The following is a 20,697-nucleotide window of genomic DNA, read 5'->3' as shown; positions in this document are numbered from 1 at the left end:
TCCTTCATTGTCTTAGCCTCAGTGCTCTCTCCAACCACAAGACGGGTAACAAGCTCCTTGGGCATCTCTTAGTGGTACTGAAACTCCCCCTGACAGTAGAAAAAGACCTAAGGAAACACTCCATCTCTCTAGGGAAAGAAATTCTTAGGACCGGTGAGGAGACGAATAACAGGCCCTTCAGTCCCTGTACAAAGCCATTACGGTAGCTGGTAGCCAAGGCGGTGAGGTGCTCCTTTCTCCTTGTCTTTGCTCCCCCACTGCCACTCCTCCAAGCTGCTGCTCTGCCTCTGGCTGACTGCCAGCCCAGCCAACACCCCCACTGATAACCACAGTGGGTGTGAAATACCAGATTGATGTGAGGGGGTGCTTGCTCACTTCCGGCTTCATAGATCAGCCCTACAAATGCGAGAGAGGTGTTGCTGGGAAGACCACGTCTCAGAGTCAGCTCAGAAGGCAGAATTCACAGAAAAAAGTAGGCTCGGGCTGTGGGGCATCTGGCCTTTGGCTGAGTGTGGGGCTCCTGACGAGATCCCAGCTCTGTCCCCTGAGAGGGAGCTGCCACTGTAAACAGTGATTACAATCAAGCATCATTGACCACAAAGGGGAAAGGCACGCCTCTGAATCAAAAGGGAAGCCACAGCAACTGTCTTTTAGGCTGTTTGTCCCACAAGAGCCAGGTGCCAACTCTTTCCCACGTCATAGAGATAGCAGGGATGAATGCCGGTCTCCTCAAAACTCCTTTTTTCCAAGGAGACAGCCATGTAACCGGTAGTTGAAAGAAGAGTGTTCTCAAAGGGAATATTCCCTAGAAGTTGGGAAGTTCAGAGCCAGAGTTCTTTGTGGAGCGTTGTCACCACTGAGGAGGCCAGGCGGGCTCCTGGCTGTGTTCAGAAGCACAGCTTACAGACGCTGCTGAAAGAAGCCAGGTGTTAAGTGGAAGTCCATCTGAAAAGGCTGACCTGATTGGCCTTGCCATTCTTCTCCATCCCTTTGTGTGTTTGCCAAGCTTTCAGGAAGAACTTGGAGCAAACAGTGACTCATTCATCCTCATTAAGTCTCAAGGAGAAGGAGGTGGTTGGGACCATTGGCATTGAAGGCTGAGTTTCCATGGCCAGAGACATTTCTTCAACTCTCTTCCTTGGTACCTGGAATTTTCAAATCCTTGAGCTTGTTGTAGTTGAGCTGTTCCGACCACAGAAAGGAGCCATATCAGGATTAGAAATAGACCTGTTGATGGGGAACAGAAAGGCTTGGGGTGAGGGGGGAGAATGCAGCAGTGCATCTGATGCAGTCTATCCTGTTCTGTTTCAGTGGCCAGAGTCCCCAGCTCTGAGCCAGATGGGTGGGAAGAGTTTAAGGAGGACCCTTTGACCATCAGCATCACACTGACAGTCCCCGCTCAGAGTGGGCCTTCAGTGGTCTCTTTCCTATGATGAAAAGGAAGGTTCTGGTACATGGTTTGGTGTGAACAGTTTGTTGTCAGTAACGAGCCCTGGCTAGCAGGAATTACAGAGGAAGGATTGGCAGGGACCCACATGGTATTGCCACCTGTCAATAAATCCTGACAAGTTTGCAAATCAGAGGCTCCCTGGCAGCTGGCAGTGATGGCTTTGTTTTTGAAGGCCTCTGCTGTTGACTTGTGGCCATTTGCCTCTTCCTTAATACAAGATCTGCTCTGCTCACCATCACTCTCCAGTGTCCGTGGTTCTCAGACAACCCCACAAAGCAGCTGAGTGTTTGGAAGAGGGAGGAGATGCTCCTTTTTAAAGGAGTGGTTTGAAGATCACATAAAGTTCACAGCCCCCAGGCCCTCTGGAAGTTGTCGGGAGGATTACATAAAGCAGGGAAAGGAAAAGCACTTTTGTCAGGCTGGGGCTCTTTCCCTCCAAAATCACTAGTGTGTCCTCAGGTGAATCCTGTCCCCAGACTCTTAGCGATCCTCTAAAGCAGGGGTGGGGAACATCCAGCCCGCGAGCTATATAAGGCCTGAGAAATTATTTGGTCTGACCCTGGCAAGGCATTAAGGGTGAGTTAATTAAATATAGCAGGCTAATTTTTAAGTTGATAATTTTATATGGCCTGCAAATGATGTTATAAATATCCAAATGGCCCTTGGCAGAAAAAAGGTTCCGCACCTCTGCTCTAAAGACAGGCTTGAGGGCTCAGTGGCCTGTTGCCTTTCACTGTGGAGCACAGCCTTCCACATACATTCCCTCCTCATCCAAATCCTGTCACAGCCCATATCAGGGATCATCTAGTCCTCTTGTTTAGGAAGGAAGCACCTACATCACCCTTCACAAACCTCCTGGCCGACCCTCAGAACCTGCTGCTCCCCTTTACAATCTCACCTCCTGGCTGATCCTCAGAACCTGCTGACTGATTTGTTTCCTCTTCATGGAAGAAGTTCTGTTAGAGGAAGGTGACCTGGGCCCATAGGTTAAAAAGCTGACTTTTGTTGGAGATTGTCATCGTCTGCGCAGGCTGCCTTAAGAGAGTACCATGGGCTGGATGGCTTAATCAATGACTGTTCTTCCTTACAGTCTGGAGGCTGAAGCCAGCATGGCCCGTTCTGGTGAGGACCCTTCCTGAGTTGCAGAGGGTCTTGTTCTCACTCTGTCTTCATGTGGTGAGAAGGCCACAGTCCTGTTGTATTAGGGTCCCACACTTATGACCTTAACTAGAGGCCTGGTGCACGAATTCATGCACAGGTGGGGTCCAGCCGGCTTGGGGGAGGGACCACGGGCAGTGGGTTGGCCGGCCCCGCCCTGGTCAAACTCCCCTTGGAACTCCCAGTCAAGGGAACAATTTGCATATTAGCCTTTTAGTATATAGGACTAGAGGCCTCGTGCACTGGGCGGGGGGGGGGGGGGGGGGGTCCTTCAGCCCAGCCTGCACCCTCTCCAATCTGGAACCCCCTGAGGAATGTCATAATCTGGGACTGCTGGCTCCCAACCACTCGCCTGCCTGATTGCCCCTAACTGCTTTTGCCTGCCAGCCTGATCACCCCCTAACTGCTCCCCTGCTGGCCCTATCGCCCCCAACTGCCCTCCCCTGCTGGCCTGGTTGCACCTCCCCCACTGCCCTCCCTCCCCTGCAGGCCCAGTCGCCCCCAATGCCCTCCCCTGCAGGCCTGGTCGCCCCCAACTGTTCTCCCCTGCAGGCCTGGTCCCCCCCAACTGCTCTCCCCTGCAGGCCTGATCCCCACAAACTGCCCTCCCCTGCAGGCCTGTTCACCCCTAACTGACCTCCCCTGCAGGCCTGGTCACCCCCACCTGCCCTCCCCTGCCGGCCTGGTCACCCCTAACTGCCCTCCCCTGCTGGCCTGTTTGCCCCTAACTGCCCTCCCCTGCAGGCCTGGTCCCCCCCAACTGCCTGCCCTCCCCTGCCGGCCATTTTGTGGCAGCCATCTTGTGACCACATGGGGGTGGCCATCTTGTGCAAGGGTGTGACAGTCAATTTGCATATTACCTCTTTATTATATAGGATTACCTCCTGAAGACCCTGTCTCCAGATATATTTTTCCAAACCACATTGGGGGATCAGCTTCAACATGCAATTCAATCCCTAGCAGAGCCTTTCATGCACATGGGCATGTCCTGCCCCATCTAGGATCAGAACTGGCTGTTTTGTGTAGCATAGGATCTCGACACGGATGCCAGAGTTCTAATCAAAGGTCTCAAAGATACTTCCTTCCCAACTTCTGTCCCCCTGCTTTCACTGCCTGCATCAGCACCTCACTCTCAGCCACAGTGACTGGTCTAGGTAACACCTTCCAGGGAGGAATCAGAAAGCAAAGCAGCCCTACCCAGTTGGCTTAGTGGTTAGAGCATTGGCCTATGGACTGAAGGGTCTCGGGTTTGATTCCAGTCAAGACTTAGACCTTGGTTTTTGGCTTGATCCCTGGCCCTGGTTGGTGCTCGTCGGGAGGGCAGGTGCGGCGGGGACCAATAGATGTGTCTCATTCACATTGATGTTTCTCTGTCTCTCCCCCTTCCTTCCACACTCTCTAAGAATTAATGGGAAAATATCCTTGGGTGAGAATTGGCAAAAAGAAAAGAAAGAAAGCAGAGCAAAGCAGTCATGTGCAAGTCAATATAGAAGGATGAGAGGCCACCACTTCCCTCTGGCAGCTGTGCCACCAGCAGGCCAGCCATCACCACCTGAGTTTCTCTCCTTCCTTCCCCATCAGAAGTTCGTGAGCAGCCCTAGGGTCTCCTTCAGCTTGAGGAGCACCTTCCCCATTGCTTGTCCAGCCTGCCCTGGTCCAGGAGGCTGTAGGTCCAGAATAGAAAGAGATGGGGGCTCTTACAGCTCAGTGGGGGCTTTTGTCTGCTTAGACTTCTGAGCTCCAGGCAAGCGGAGAATGCTAGGAGCCCTGTGTTCCTTCCTCCCCGCCCCATGGCAGTGGGCACCTGCACTCTGTGTGTGGAACCTGTTTCTGAGCACGAAGCAGGACCTTTAGGCAGGGCAGTCCGTGGCACCCCGTCTCTCCAGGGCCTCTCCAGCCTCTCTTTTGCCGTCTTAGCTCCTTTCTCTGTATCTGAAGAGCACTCAGAATCCAGTGCCTGCGCCTGGTGTGGCCATTTTTTTAGCTGTGTCTCAGCCCCAAGGAGGAGCCAGTCAGGCTTTGAGGAGGAGAAGAGGCTAAAACCAGCTCTGCAGGCATTTGCCTGAAGTGCTGCAGCACTGAGTACTGAGCGCCCCAGTGCAGTGCCTCTCAGCCCCGCCCAGGAGTGAGGAAGGAGGGTTCCCGGGCTATAGTCTACGAAGCCTGGGATTGTGAAGAGCTCTGGCCTGTCCCTGTCTAACGCCTTCCACCTTCTCCTCTGTTCTCCCCAACTGACTTTCAGGGCCTCGAACTCTGGCATTGAGTACTACTGGGACCAGCTGAACGAGACTGTCTTCACGGTCCACTCCAGCAGCCGGAGCAGTGAAAGGCCCGGGTGAGTGTTTGAAGGAGGAGGGTGCAGCTGGCTGAGGCCTTCCCCTGCCTCCTGCTTCTGATGGGCTCCCGGGCAGTGCCCTCAGACTGTACCCAGAGCTCTCTAGGTACCCCTCCTCAATCAGAGCCGCTCCTCTATGTTCTGCTTCATGCACTGAGCCTTTGCACGCGATTTCATTCAAGAAAATGGTGTTGCCCTGGCCGGTTTGGCTCAGTGGCTAGAGCGTCGGCCTGCGAACTGAAAGGTCCCAGGTTCAGTTCCGGTCAAGGGCACATGCCCGGGTTGTGGGCTTGATCCCCAGTGGGGGACTTGCAGGAGCAGCCGATCCATGATTCTTCTCTCATCATGGATGTTTCTATCTCTCTCTCCTTCTCCCTTCCTCTCTGAAATCAATAAAAATATATTAAAAAAAGAAAAGAAAATGGTGCTGCCCTAGCCGGATTGGCTCAGTGGACTGAAGGGTCCTGGTTTGATTCCAGTCTGGGTTGCAGGCTTGATCCCCAGTAGGGGATATGCAGGAGGCAGCCGATCAATGGTTCTCTGTCATCATGGATGTTTCTGTCTCTCCTTCTCCCTTCCTCTCTGAAATCAATAAAAATATATTGAGGTCCATGTCTAAGAAAGAACAAAATCTCTGCTCTTAGGGTCTTGGTGTAGAACAAGCTAGGACACCCTCTGGTCCTCTCCCATCCTGTGGGTGAGGGGAGAAGCCAGGGCACTGGAGAGGAAGCCCGCCCTTAGGACGTGTGCTCGTGTCCTCGGAGAATCTTTCAGTGATCTCCCAGGTGACTAGGGCCTCCAGGACCAAGCTGCCCAGAGCTGCAGTCCAGGGTCCATTTAGAGAGTAGAAACCTGGTACTAACCCTCTTACCATTTAACTCATTAATGAAGACGAATATTTTGAGAAAACAAAGGCAAGCACTGCTTTCTAGAGGGTCCAGCTGCAGGAATCGTCCCCAGAAACAGCTAGAAATATGAGTGACCCTCTCAGAAGTCCTGGGCTCCCTCTGCTGCCAGCTAGCTACCCCAAGGCTCAGAGCCTGGAAATGCCCAAGGGGAGAGGGTGCTGGCCTTGGGCCCGGGCCTTTCTCATAGGGCAGCTTTTCAGAAGGCCCGGAAGGGTCCCAGAACAACTTCATAAGAGTCTGGGTACTTTTCCTCCACAGTGGAGATCCAGTGGAAATTCCAGAATGTAAACTGGAACCTTGTCAGCATATAGTTAGAAGGAAGGAAATGCCAAAGAGAGAAAGGTCCTTCTACTGCTCACTGTTTGTCCCATGGATCTCAGTTAGTGGATTCCTGTATCTAAATAAGAGTCTTTTAAGTTAGCCATCTCTCCCTCATCAGAAAGTCCCCTTTGTTTAAGGGAGTGGCTGAACCAGCGGCCTTGCAAAATTGGATGGCTCTGTGGCCGCCTTTCCTCGTCCCGGGCATGGACTGATAGGAAGGAGAAGGGACACAGGCGAGTTCACTGGGTCGGGAGGTAGCTGAGGGCTGGCAGGGCTGCTTCTTGGCATGGAGCCAGCAGAGCTCTGAGGGGTGCTGTACCAAGCCCTACCTGACTTCAGTCCACCTTTCTCTCCCTAGAACCAGCAGAGCCACATGGAGGACAGACAGAGACATGGGTCTGATGAACGCAATTGGGTTGCAGCCCCGGAACCCCACCACCTCAGTGACGTCTCAGGGCACCCAGACTCTGGCCCTTCAGCTGCAGAATGCAGAAACACAAACAGAGAGGGAGATACAGGAGCCAGGGACAGCAGCCTCGGGTCCCGGAGAAGGTGAGAGCCATGTAATGCTAGTGGGCAAATGTGGCTGGGGGTGGGGAGGGGGGTGGGTGGGACCATCATCAAGGCTCCTGGCTCCTTCACATGGACAGGGGTACTGAGAGAATGCACGCCCAGTCAGGATGAGTACCTTTCCCTGTTTAGGGAGTGCCCTCTTGGTGGCCTTAACAACCTCCCAAGGCAGGAACCTCATCTCCCTCATCTGTCACTGATTCTAGCTAGCAGAGCTGCTCTTCCCGCTTTCCCCCAAGTGCCCTCTCCAAAACCTGGAGGACAGAGGCTGTGCTTAGAGAGAGGGCAGGACGTAGCCGGATGGGAAAGGCTACGAGAGACCTCTTGCTGTCAGCTTCCAGGGCCACCCACAGGGAGCTTGTCCCCCTGCAACTGCTCCTGTTACACCTGTGGATCACTCCATTTGGGCTGCAGCCCAGCACACCCTCAGCCCCTTCCTGTCACCGATCTCAGGTGCGCCTCAGCCAGCCTCCCTGGCAGTCTGTGCTGGCCTCACACTTCTAAGAACCAATTAGCACTTCCCAGCGGCAGAGCTTGAGCCACTTTGGAGTCTGTTAGCAGCTGTGTTAAACAGCCTGTTTTCACTCAGTCATCTCCTTACCCCCTACTGGTCCCAGCTCCACACAAGCCAGCCTCGAAGCAGACAGGCACTCTCTAGGTCTGTGTTGAGCCAATGGGAGGAGAAGGCGTGATGTGCATCAGGCAAAGAGTAACAAATTTGCCTGTGTCACCCTCAGGGCACTGTCCCTCTTGCTGCCATAAACTGAAAAATTTTAAAGTTAAGTCCCTTTTTGGTCTATGGCCCAGGCCACACCTACATCCGAGGCCTGTGACTCTTTGTTGGGTGGAAAGCCCCAGGGGGTAGACATAAGCAGCTGGCAGTGCTGGCTGGGCTTCAGGCCTCAGCGAGGAGAGAGTTGCAAGTTCCTCCAGCCACCCCCGTGCTAAAGACAGTCCTAGGCAGCCCCTTGGATTTGATCTCATGGCTGTTTACTGATTTCCACCATGGATCAGCCGCTTGGGCTACAAAGACAAGCCTTTCCTCAGTGAACTTGAACTCTAGAGAGGCAGGCAGATAATTACTTCTTGTGATCAGGACCTCAGAAACTCAAAGGAGGGGCCATGCCCACCCAGCCTGTGGGGCTGGAGGAAGGCTGCTGTGGGGGGGAGGTGGCTCTGAGCTGAGCTTTCAAGGGTGAGTAGGAGTTAGTCAAGCAGAGCGGGTAGGGGAGGGCAGGGAGAGGCATTCCTGGCAGAGGGGACAGCACCTGACAGTTCAAAAACATCACACTCTACACACAGGACCACGAGCAGGTTCATGTTTGTGGCCTGATCAACACGTGTTGAGAACTGAGGCTGGATGAGTAGGGAAGGCAGATTCCAGGACCTGGTTAGGGGTGAGGCCTTCATCCTTGAGGTCAAGTGCACAGGGCTCAGGGCCAGGAGCTGCCAGCTTGAGGAGAAGGCATCCTCCCACCTTTCACCTCCAGAGAATCTTCTGCTTTTTCGTGTTGTTGTTTTAACTTTTCAGTTTCAGTTGACATTCAATATGATATAAGTTTTAGGTGTACAGTGTGGTGGTTAGACATTTATATAATTCACAAAGTGATTCCTCTGCTCTTTTCTTGATTAGCCTCAGCCCATTTCAGATGTTCTCAGTCAGTAATAAGATCCTTTCTTCTTCTTTGGGCCAGGGCTGGAGGGCTGGCAAGAGGAAGGGGCTCTTGTTCCCAGTTTCAAGAGGCCAGAACTGCATTTCCTCCCTGTCTTGTCCCCACAAAGGGGAGCAGGTGGTGGAGGGTGGGTCCTGCAGAAGCTAGAGCTCAGCAGGCGTGGCAGTCGGGAGCTGGCCCCTAGGCACAGTAGGCTTTCAGCTTGTGCGTCTGTCTGGGGGCCTATAACCTTGGCCCAGAGCTCTGGACCTCCAGCTCTCTTAATCCTCTCAGAAGGAGACATACCTAGAAAGAAGTAAAGGGAGGAGAGCATGTGGAGGGCGGGGCGGGGGGGGGAGGCGGGGGGGCGGGGCCCTCCGTCTCCTGGGGCCCTGTTCGGAGGTGCTACTAGCCACCACTTCTGCTGAGCCAGACACCAGGATTCTCCTTGGGTGTAGACTTTCCCCACCCAGCAGGCAGGCACAGCTGCTCTACACATCACCACCCCACTCCCAGCGTCTGCCTCCTCTCTCCATGTAGGCAAACTGGTGGCCCATCTGCATTACCTGTCTTCTGGGCTTAGCTAGGAGACAGGGCCAGGGGCATGGGAGGGGCGATATCACCTGCACATCCCACCCCACACACCAGGGCCCAGGTTGACGAGTGTGGGAGACCACCTCTGCTTCGTAGCAGTCACTGTTCTGTGGTGCCCCTCTCAGCCCATTCCGATCAGCTAGCACCGGATGGCTCCAGGTGGCTCCTCATTTTCTTGTTCTGTAAAAGTTTGGTTAAAGTCCTTTCAGCTCTTTTTAGGACTTCCAGGAAGAGCCCTCCCTGGTGGGGATTTGCAGTGCTCATCTAACTTAAAGCTTCCCTACCCTGTCACTTAAAAAAGGGGGGGTAGCATTCCCTGGTCTCACTGTTTGCTCCCAGCACTGACCCAGTGCCTGCCCCGCATCCAGCAGGCATCCAGGAAGGGTGTGGGAGGGGAGAATGGAGTGGAGGCAAGGCCCTGCCCCTAAGCTTGGCTGTGCCACACTACTTGGGGAGCCCGTGGCTCTGCCTCTGACGCTGGGAAAGGCGGCCTGGCCTCTTTCTTGTGGTGAAGATAGACCAGCTGCAGTGCCCTGGGCCCTGGGGTGCGGGGAGAGCAGTGTGAGACGGGAGGGGCAGGAAGGGCAGCTTCTCCCTTGACTCAAGCCTTGCTTCCCTCTTCTGGGTAGTGAACCCCCAGAATTAAATGAGGTCGCAGGGCATTATGGGAAGTTGTTGGTCGGTCCATCCTGGCCTCTGCATCCAGAATGTATCTTAGAATTTGACAAGGAAAAGATCTCATGTCAACACGAAATTGGTTTCCCATTTTTCAAAGATGGAAAGAAACGCTTTGCTCCAGGGAAGGAGACAGCAGGATTGACCCTGTGGCCACCGCTCCTGCAGCTCATCGCTGGCTCCTGGGCCAGGCTGCCATTTCCCTCCGGCCCCAGTGCGTGCGTTCTCCTCTGGAAGAATGTGCTGGCTGCCAGCCGTGGCGCGTAGCCTTGGCTTAGAGTCCCCAGGAGAGAAGCACAGCTCGTAGCTCAAAGCTGTCAGCACCCAGCCCTGAGGAAGCTTTGGGGGGGTGTTTTTAATTCTTCCTTCTAGTCCTTCTGGAGCACTTACTTATGCCTGTTATTATATTAGGGACCATGAATCCAAAGGCATTGCCGCGGGAATCACATTCAGGGATGAAGCCGTGTCCTTTCCTTCCGGAAGGAAACGGACACAGGCGTTTCTCCCACAGCAGGGGCAACATGTGATCTGTGTTCAGAAGCCACTTAAGTCTGGAGCATCTGTAATCAGCTCAGGAGTCCTTTTATTCACTTACACATTCATCTGACAAATACACACCAAGTTCCAGACCAACGTTAGTCACTGGACGCAAAGATCAGTAAAACTTAGTCTGAGGCCTTCAGGAACTTACAGGAGGTCGATGCTACAGATAACTTACACAGAGAAGTGTGGGCACTGCAGGGCTCGGGGAAGAAGCAGCCACTTCCATCGGAGTTCCGGGTGGGAGGCAGTACTTGCGTTGGCCCTTTAAAAAGAGTGGACCTTAGACACGGGGCGATGGCAAGCACAGAGCAGGCGGAGCATCCGCAGGGCGGGCAGGCGTACAACGTGCTGGGCTGACTTCGGTAAGGTCACGGGCGCAGGAAGCGGCTGGAACCTGGCCAGAGGGACCTTAAATCTCAAGCTAAGGATTCTTGGCGTTTTGAAGCTGCTTGGTTTTGACGAGTATGGATTTAACCAGAACTCAGTGAATCAGAGCTTAATTGGGATGGTAATAGCAGCAGCATGGAGGCTGGGTGGAAGGGACGATATAAAAAGCAAGGAGACCAGCCATGGTGAGAGGGGGCTAGGATGAGCCACTGGCGCAGTGGAGAGGACAGAAGGCCCAGTTCCAAGTGCCCACAGCGGGCCCGGCTGTGGCAGCTCCTGTGGCCCAGTGCAGCCTGTCCTGCCCCTGGAAGTGAGCTACATGGAAAAAGCTGATGGTGTCCCGTCCCCATCCTGTCTGCCCTCCCCCACCCCCGCAGTCCTCGGGCCAGCCCACTGCACCTCTCAGACGGAGCTGGGGAGCCCTCAGTACAGAGTTCCTGGAAAGCAGTGGGGGTGGCAGTGAGCAGAGGGAGGTCCCCTCGGGCCTCCCCAGGCAGCCCTTTGGCTCACAGAGACTGTGCTGGCACCAAGGCTCTAAGTTGACCCTTTCTCTGTCCCGCTGCCAGATGGCTTGTCCCCTAGAGAACTCTGAGCCCTGCAGGTTCTCATTCCTTCTGCCCAGGGAGCTGGCGCTGAGCTGTCTGAGGGGGTAGTGTGGACGGGCCGCTGCCTCAAGTGGTGAGGGTAGATGGGCAGGGTTAACCAGGAGATCTGGAGAAAGGCAAGCTGGACGTAAGTGAAAGCCCAGGCGGAGTCCCCACCACCCACTGCCTCAGTAAGACCCGAGGAAGCACTACAAGAGGTGCCACGCACTGACGGAGGGAGAGGCCTAGTGCGGCCTCAGACACTCCAAAGCTGTGAAACTGGCTGCCTGGAAATCAGTTCTGACAGCAAGCAGAGAGGAGGGGCTGGCAGGGAGGAAGCAAGGAAAGTCTTGCAGAAATAGCTGTTGACAGGTACCCCAAAGGAAAAAACTCACTGTCAAAGCCCCCAAATATGCAAAATCCCAAACTGCCAGCAGGCAGCCAGAGGAAACAAGCAGCAGTTGGGTCTAGGTCATAGCTGCCCACAGGCTTCGGCTGCTTGTCTGCCCCGTGAGAGCTGAGCACAGGCTGGAGGGAAGGTCCCTCAGGACGGAGCTGCACTCCAGACCCCATTCATCACCACAGCCGCCACTGGGCGTCCACCGCGGGCTGCGCTCTCAAGTGCTATCATTGCTCCGCCCGGCACTGTGCAGGCTGTGTGCATCCTCCTGTACAAGCCAGCAAACTGAGGGATGTGCAAGTTAAGGGGTTATCCCAGATCACACAGAACTGGACTTGAGCCGAAGCCTGTCTGCTCCCACACAAGGGAACGGCCAGGCCTTTGGGGGGAAGGACTAGAACCTCCTCTGCCTCTTGAGATGCAGGCTGAAACCTCAGGCCCGGTCAGGTGCCTGGCTGTAGGGAAGGTGAAAGTATCAGGCATCTAGCCCCAGGAGAACCGTATGTGGGAAATGGCTTAGGGGGGCTGGTGGGTGAAGGGGGAACACAGTTAAAAATCCAGACTTCCTCCTGGACTTTTAGGAAGTACCATAAACAGAACACTGCGGGAAGACAGCACAGCTTTGAAATGAAGCACAGCAGGCTGTTTGCCTTTGGGCCACACTCTGTGGGGTGCCCTCTCTTTCCGAAGACCAGGCAGCATACCCTCTCCCAGGGCTACCAGGTTAGGTCACCCACGGCAGGGAGCAGGCAGGCAAAGCAAGCTAGCTGGCTGGGCCCTTCCCACCGCCTTCATTCAGTTAATGACCAGCCTGCCACTGGTGCCAAAAGGGCTAAAGCCAAACACTTGCCTTCTGGTCGGGTTCTGCCTGTTAAGTGGCTGAGTAGCCTTGGCCACTGCAGGCCATGCTGGGTCTCAGTTTCTCTACCAGTAAAACAGAAGTATGAGCTAGGAACATTCCAGGAGTCATGGCGCTCAGGTCTCTGAGTGACTGTCAGAATGGGGGGTGGACCTTGTTTCTGCTTTTAGCCTAGAATCGCCCAGTTCCTCCTAGCAGTTGCCTGCCTGGCTCAGAGGACTGGGCCAGCAACTAATTCCCTCCCTCTCCTGCTTCATACCTTCCAGGTGAGGGCTCGGAGCACGCAGGTGGGGAAGACGCCCTCAGCAGGATCCAGCGGCTGATGGCCGAGGGCGGCATGACCGCCGTGGTGCAGCGGGAGCAGAGCACCACCATGGCCTCCATGGGCGGCTTCGGCAACAACATCATCGTCAGCCACCGCATTCACCGCAGCTCCCAGACAGGGACTGAGCCCGGGGCGGCCCGCACCTCCTCGCCCCAGCCCTCCACCTCTCGGGGACTGCTCCCGGAACCTGGGCAGCTGGCAGAGCGAGGCCTAAGCCCCCGGACAGCCTCCTGGGACCAGCCCAGTACCCCTGGGCAGGAGCCCCCCCAGCCATCCCTGCCCTTTTCCTCCCCTGCCCCTACTCCTGTCCCCCTTCCCAGCACTGAGGGACCAACCCCGCACTGCGACCTGACCAGTAGCAACCACCTTCCTGACGGTGGTGGTAGCAGCAGGGGGGAAGCCGCAGGCCCCAGTGGGGAGCCACGGAACAGGTAGAGACAAGTGTGCACTGGTGCCTCCCTCAAACCGCTGAGCAGAAATCGGACCTCACAGCTGACTGGGAACTGGACACACGGAAGAGCTGCGGGCTGCATCGGGAACAGGAGCAAGAGGGCGGGAGTTCGAGGAAATCAGTCAGTGGGCGTGAGGCAGTCAAACAGGCAAGGCTCGCCTTGGGACTAGAACCTTTCAGGATCTGGAGCCCACAGAGCCACACTGCTGTGCTGAGTGAATGGAGGAGGAAGTGGGTATTCTGCCGTGAACCCCCTTTCTCCTATTCACAGAGAACCCCAGAGGGTGAGCAGTCTCCCAGGCCTGGGCCAAACCATCCTGCACAGCGGCCCGTGGGACAGCTTTGCCCTGTCCACCTGTTGTAGGGGCCAAGCCACTAGGACTTGAAGAGCAAGAGGAGCAGCCCGGCCCCCAGAACCATCTCTGTCTCGGAGCCTCCAGAGCTTCAGCCTCTTATCTCTCCCCGCGGAGACCACTGTCGGGCAGGCCAGGCCCAGATTCCTGAGGACAGGGCTCCTGCGCCTGCTAATGGGGACAACCATGGAGTGAGGGGGCGGCCTGCCTGCCTGACACAGGATGGGGTCAAGGGATGGTGGGCAGGTCCTCACTCAGGAGTGGGGGGTGTAGGCTGGCCAGCCCCCATGGCCTGTCCACCAAGAGCAGCGCCTGTGGGTATCAGTATTACCTGAGCCGAGGCCAAAGCCAGCCCGAGGCTGGGGGAGGGGATGAAACTCCAGGTCAGAATGTGAGGTCTTGGTCTGTGATTTAAGGTGTTGCATGTGGAATCTTAAACTGTACGTGTAGTTTCTAGTGGAAAAATCAAGGCGCTGATTATTTTGTTTTTAGTATGAAAATGTGATTTCTGTTTGTAACTCATAGAAACATTGTGGTGGGAGGAGAGGGGATAGTCTGACTGCTAATGAGGGAAACACCAAAGATCTACATCATTAAAATGATAACATGCCCCTCACCAGGCTCCGCTCTGTTTGTTTTTATGGAGGATGGGGGGTGGGGGTGATGGGTTGGGGACAAGGGGCGGTCTTTGAAATGAGCTGGGCTCAGGTTCTCCCAGGCACTGTTTTTGGTGCTGCTGGCCTCCGTGGGGAGCCTTATCTGATGCCTCAGCATAAGCCACTCGGGTACGCGCTGCCACCTCTGCTTTACACCCAGTCTCTGTACCACCACCTCCTGCTTTACACCCAGTCTCTGTACCACCACCTCTGAGCTGGCTAGGGATTGGGGCAACTTTAACAGCGACCGGTGGGTAGGTAGGAATGACAGAAGGCCACTCATCTTGATTGCTTCCTACCCAGGACTATGGGTCTGGAGTGAATAACTGGCAAAAAACTGGACCCCTCCAGTCCTAGGAGAGAACCCATAATGGGTTGGAGCTTGTCCTTGTCTACAGACGTCCCACAAAGATGCCATTGCTGGCCCCTCAGGTTTCCTTTACTTTGTGTCCTCAGTACAGTGACCGAAAGGCCTGTTTATTCATGGGCCTTGGCCACTTTAAGGTTCAAGCTGATGTGGCTTTGCTGGTTGAGCATCATCCCATGCACTGATGGGTCACCAGTTCGATTTCTGGTCAGGGCACATGCCTGGGTTGTGGGCTCAATCTCTAGTAGGGGGTATGTAGGTGGCAGCCCATCGACGTTTCTCCTCCTTCCCCTCTCTCTAAAATCAATAAAGCATACTTTTTAAAAGTTTCAAGCCAATTAGAAAGTGGCAGAAGGATATTTGCCCCAAATCATACAAAGGTATACAGGAAAATCAGAGCCACCCCCGGGCTTCTGCCGGTAACAAGTACTTAGTGAGTATCTTTTGCGTGTCCAATTGTGTCCCAGACACTATAGGTCATGCCTAACTATGTTGCTCCAACAGAGACAAAACCAAAAGGTTAAATGGGAAAGCAAGTAATACAAAACAGTGTGAAGAGTTGTATAATTAGGAACACTAGAATGTTCTAGAAAATTATATTTAACAGTGGACTCAACTGAAGGACATCCCCTAGCTCTATGACCTAGGGCAAGCCACTTGCCTTTTTCTTTTTCTTTTTGTTGTTAATCCTTACCTGAGGATATTTTCCCATTGATTTTTATTTATTTTTTAATATTTCTATTGATTTCAGAAAGGGAAAGATAGAAGCATTAGTGCTAAGAGAGAATTATTGATAGCTGCCTCCTGCATGCCCTCTACTAGGGATCAAGCCTGCAAGCCAGGCATATGCCCTTTATTGGAATTGAACCCAGGACCCTTCAGTTCGCAGGCCGAGGCTATCCACTGAGCCAAACTGGCTGGGGCGCCACTTGCCCTTTCTCTGCTTCACTTTCCTCCCTTGTAGTAGGACGCAGGGCTTGCAATCTCTCAGTTACTTCTACCTCTATAATCTCTAGTCCTTGGAGCTCAGCACTGGTTAGTACAGGCTCCCATGAAGAGGTGGGACTTGAACTGTGCATTGTCATATGGGGAAGAATTCCTTGGCTGACAGTGGGGCTATGAATTTGTTAAGTGTAAATCTTGGCCAAGGACTCCATGAGTAATCTCAATCTTCACAAAAACTTTCTGAGGTGGGCACTGACTGGTATTACACCCAGACCACATAACTAGTGGAGCCACGGTTTTAATCCAGGTGGGACCCGACTTGCTCTATTATTTTATAAAAAGGGTATTCAGCCATGTGGGTGAGGTGATCCAAATTTGGCCCTGTCTGGCCTCACCTCTGCCCTCCCTGGCCAAGGATGAGCCCAGCCCACCTGTCACAACACCAACCCCTCCACTTAGAAAGCCTTTGCCTGGTGGATAGAGCCTCCCCAGGGATAAAGCCTTTTGGGGGCCCCATGCCTGTCATCACAAGGTTGTGGGGTCTACAGGAGAGCTTGGCAAGCCCATTTGGAGATGAGGGAATAGGTCCAGAGAAGTCCTATGGGCCCAAGTTGTAGATCCAGTTGGATCAAAGGCAGAGAGCAAAGACTAAACCAGGTCTCTGGTTTCCAACTCAGCTCTACACAGTTCCACTTTGGGTTCTGGGGTTGGGGAGGCCAAGGGCCCCACCCCATAATGGATTTCAGAGGAACTGGAGCAGCTTTGCCTGACGGCTTCTGGAAGAACCCAAGGCAGTGGTCGGAGACATTTCTGGTTTCTGGGCGTCCAGTCCTTGGCCTTGCTTGTCTTCCCGTCTGACTGTTGTATCTGGCCTTCCCGCATTCTGTTTGTTCACACACACACCCTGCAAGGCTATCATTTAATTGTTATATGAGCCAATTCACCTGTGACGTGGGGACAAGAGCAATAGCACTTCTTTCATCCCTGGTGATGAGGATCATGGGAGAGCAAATCATTCTGAAGCACAATGGCTTTTCACTCTAGCCCCGCCAGCCTACTCCAGGCCTCTCCTTCCAGGAGCACTGGGGACTGACCTCCCCCTCCGCATTCAGCGCGTTCAGCCTGGAGAACACACCAAGAGCCCCCGCAGCGCTTGCTTTTGCCCGACTTCTCTAGTAGCTCTTGCCCTTTCTTCTCCACTGCGTACCCGCCTCCACCACCCCCAATCCCACACATAGCCCTCTGAGCATCTCTTAGGTGGGGGTGAAGGAGGGGCGGGACTTGAGTTGTTTTTCCAAGAGAAGGAACCATGCGTTTTAAGGTTAATCGGGTTTTTGGCGCGACAGGCATCGGGGCCGGGCGTGGGGGCGGAGGGTGTGTGTGTGAATCCCTCCCTGGTCGGTCAGCCCCGGAACCGGTCTCGGAGGCCGAGCGCTGGTGCCTGGGCGCGCGGAGCTGAGCCGCAAGGTCGGGGCTGGGGGAGGAGCTCTCCGAGGTGCTGAAGGCGCCCGGCTCTCGGCCCGCGGCTGCCCCACCCGCGGCTCTCCAGGTCGGTTCCCAGAGACCTCGGGAGACCGGTGGCCCTCCCCCTGGGGTCTCGTTCCGGGCTTCGCCCAAGTGACCTTGGGCTTTCCCTCCCAGGAATCGGTGAACTCGACCTTCAGGCCTCGGCTGGATGGGCTGCGTACCCCATCCCGGGGCTGAGAGAGGGTGCTCACCCCTTCCCGGCCTGAAGTGCGGGGGCCGAGCGGTGGGGGTGTGGGGCGGGCGGGGGTTGTGTGCGAAGGGCGAGCTCCTCCCTCCCTGGCGGACCGTCGCCGCTCTTCTCTCCGCAGCTGCTTCCCCAGCCCCGACGGCGCCCCTCTTCCCCGGCTGCACGGCGGCCTGCACGCAGCCGCGGGGTTGGACACCTCCGGCCCTCGGCTCTGCCTCGACGGAACCGTGGCAGCAGAGCCGACCCTACCCACTCATAAGCCTCCTGTTGGGGTCAAACTGCGCGCGGGGCGACGTGGGGAGTGAGGTCCGGGCTGGGCGCGAGGCGATCTCCTGGTCCCGGGTGCCTGGTCAGAGCGGAAGGGGGGAGCGCAGCCAGACGGGGCTGCCAGCTCTCTCCCCCAGCCCGCGAGGGGGCGCCGCATCCCCATGACAACGCGGACACCCCACCCCCCAGCCTCTCAGAGGGCCGAGCCCCCAGCTAAGCCGCACTTTCGGCGTGGGCGGTGTCCCCACAGTGCCCGAGTGGGGAGCTGCCGGCCGGCTCCAATGAGGGGCGCGCGTAGCTGGGGTCCCCGACGCCCCGGCGGTGCCCCCCGCGCGTCCTCGTTGGGTGGCCGGCCCCGGGCGGGCGGCGCGGCCCCACCAGGATTGGCTGCCTCCCCGTGACATCACGCGGCTCGGGAAAAGTGCGAGCGTGAGCGCGAGTCGGAGCCACAGCGCCGGGAGCTGCGGGCGGAGCAGGGGCCGCCCCTCGCACCCCGTCCCCGCCCCCGGCCCGCAGCCCGACCGCCCGCCCGCCCCGCCCGCTGGCCCGCGGGGCCGCCCTCCTATCCCGCCGTCTGTCAGGTGCGAAGGGAGCGGGCGGAGGTGTCTGGTAAGTGACTTCCGCGGCAGCGCGGGGGCGTGGGGGGACTCGGTTGGGGGAGAAGGACGCGGGGCTCGCGGACCCTCTGAGGCTCCTCTGAGGCAGGTCCGACTGGGACGGGACCCCAGGCATCTTCGGGGCGAGCGCGGGGCAGGGGGCTGCAGGGGGCACCGCTGGGAGGGAGGCCGGGAATCGCTCAGAGGCTGCAGGTGCGCCTCTGGGGAGCAATGGACATTCAGGATGTGGACAGGGTGTGCCCGCTCTCAGCCCCGAGGAGGCAGGGGCAGCCGTCGGGGCCGGACTCGCACTCCAGCCCTCCCACTGGCGGCTCTGCAGGGCGTGCGGCTCTGGAGCCCCAAAGAGCCCTTTTCCCGCCCGTCTCCCTGCCCCCACCCCGGCGCCGCCAGCCCACTCTTGGCCATGGAGTCCTCCATCAGCGACCTTGAACCCCGACGGAAAGCACCCCTGCCCTCTCTGGCGCCCCTCCCCCACTCCAGGACGCTCCCTCGCTGTTGCCCCTGCCCGGAGCGGCGGCGGTCAGCGCTAAACCCGAGCCTCTTGGCTGAAGTGTCAGGCACAGTGTCGGTATCAAATCCCCTGCGCCCCTTCTCTCTCCCCTGAATTCCCGAGTCCCCCAGGGACAGACCCAAGGGCCCCAGCGTTCCCGGAGCCCTGGCGTGAAAGCCCAAGAACCCACCCGTACCCCCAAGGTGTCCAGAGCACGCGCTCCCGTTGGGCCCGGGAAAGGGGACTGGGGAGCTCGAGGACCCGGCAAAGCACCGTGCCCACGCCCGGAGGCTTCGGGAACTGCGTGCTAAGGGCTGGGGGAGGGCGGGGCACTGGAGAGGCAGGGCCCCGGGACCACCAGGGCAACGCGGAGGAGCCTCCCGCTGGGCCCCAGGGGCCGCCCGATCCCTGGGTTTGAGAAGCCGGGTGTCCAATCCAGGCGCGAGGGCTCGGCGTGCTTCCCCAGCGGGGGTCAGGGTGAGGCGTGTGGGAGCAGAATCCTACACTTTCCTAACCCAAGCCCCGCGCCTGGGCCTCCCGGGTATAGAGGCGCTGCCTGCACCCTCTCACCGGCGCCCGTTGGCGATACCACGCAGTGGGCACACCGAGCCGAGCCTGGTGTCCCGCAGGCCGAGTGGGGGACTCGAGCAGCGGCCCCTCGACAGAAGCCGGTGCAAGGCTGGGACTCCGCACCGAAGCGTTGGGGGCATAGCACCACTGAGCACGCAGCTAACACAATGCGCCAAGGTCAGGGCACCGTTGCAACCCAGAGTGTAGTCTGTGTCCTGCCCCAGCCCTTCCCCATCCACAGACGCCGGCTCTCGGCCCGACTGGATCCGCGCGCAGACAGCCAACGTCTGCGTTGCATCTCCCAGCAGGGGCGTCTGGAATGCGGCGGGCACTTCCTGTCGGCCCTGCATTTATTCGTGTAGACACGCTCACAGGCGCAGGCACACCCGAACCGTGTGCAGCCCCCGGGCCACAGCAGTCCAGGCACACAGGCATGCACATGCACGTGTCCACACGGCGCGGGCATGCTCACGCGCACACGGGGCGCACTGGTATCCAGGCGTGGCTGAGCGGCGCGCACACACGCACAGGCAGACAGCTACTCGCTTCTGCTCGCGCTCCCCAGTAATCGCACATAAACAGAACTCGAACTCGCCTTCCCGCCCACACGTTTCTCGCCGGTGCCGGGTGGAATTCGGGCGCCCTTAACTTTCCCCCCATTAAACCCCGCGCGGAGCCGAGGGCAGCTCCCGGGCGAGGCCTGGCGAGGGGATCCCTGCCTGGGGCCTCCTCTGTATTCTTGGTCTTGTTGGAGTTGGGGGCGTTGACCGAGAGCGACTCCCCGCTCGAGGTCCGGAGCTGGCACCCAGGGGCCGACATCGCCATCTAGCGGTGCGTACAACCCTGGGCGGGGCTGCTCGCCTGGCCAGATCCCAGGCGTCCTGGATCCTAGAGAAACGAGAGTGAGTTTCGGTCAGGATGTCTGCGGAAGACTCTGAGGGGTTCAGAAAGACAGCTGGGTGCGGGGACTGCGTTTCGCCCTGTCTGCAGCTGGAAGCTTCCCCAAGCGGGCCCAGAGCGGGACTAAACCGCCCGCCACCTCCTGGAGACAAGTTGTCCTCAAATGGAGACAAGAGATCTCTCTGGGAAAGCTAAGTGGGGGAGGCGGAGGGGGTGGGTGGGGACCCTACCCAAGCCTCCCCCAACCCACTCCTATTTGTGTGGTTATGAAGGGGAGAGAGCAGAGGCAGGAAATTAACTCTGAGGCAGAATTTGGGGTTGGGAATGTGGCTCCTGGGTTCTCATCCTGCCCCCGTGCCTGCTTGCACACTGGTTGATTTTAGGCAACTTAATTAGCATGACCATCAACTGTAAGAAGACACATCTGTAAGATGAAGGATACTAATATTACCTGCCTTTTCAGGCTGCTGTAAGGATTACACCAGATGATCTATAGTAAAAGCTCAGAGGGATTCCCGACTCATTGTTAACATTTAATAAACAAGAGTGATTATGTTTTTCCTATTTGGCACCGTGGGTCCCATTCTGATCTCGCTGGCCTGTGTC

The 20,697-nt window shown here is 56.8% G+C and overlaps 1 protein-coding gene across 10 annotated transcripts in view; it reads left to right on the top strand.

Moving 5' to 3' along the window:
- Positions 1–14,172, top strand: part of AMBRA1 (autophagy and beclin 1 regulator 1) — a 169,095-nt gene extending 154,923 nt beyond the window's left edge. For all 10 annotated transcript variants that reach the window (XM_079788544.1, XM_079788540.1, XM_079788542.1 and 7 more), the window contains 3 exons: positions 4,851–4,943; positions 6,531–6,724; positions 12,703–14,172. In XM_079788544.1, the coding sequence (XP_079644670.1) occupies positions 4,851–4,943; positions 6,531–6,724; positions 12,703–13,196 (781 nt within the window). In that variant the 3' untranslated portion in view covers positions 13,197–14,172. The remainder of the gene's footprint in view (positions 1–4,850; positions 4,944–6,530; positions 6,725–12,702) is intronic.
- Positions 14,173–20,697: the final 6,525 nt, after the last annotated feature.

Source organism: Cnephaeus nilssonii, assembly GCF_951640355.1.
Source record: "Cnephaeus nilssonii genome assembly, chromosome: 13".
Taxonomy (NCBI): Eukaryota; Metazoa; Chordata; class Mammalia; order Chiroptera; family Vespertilionidae; genus Cnephaeus; species Cnephaeus nilssonii.
The sequence above is the reverse complement of the archived record's forward strand: the minus strand, read 5'-3'. Positions and strand labels throughout refer to the sequence as shown.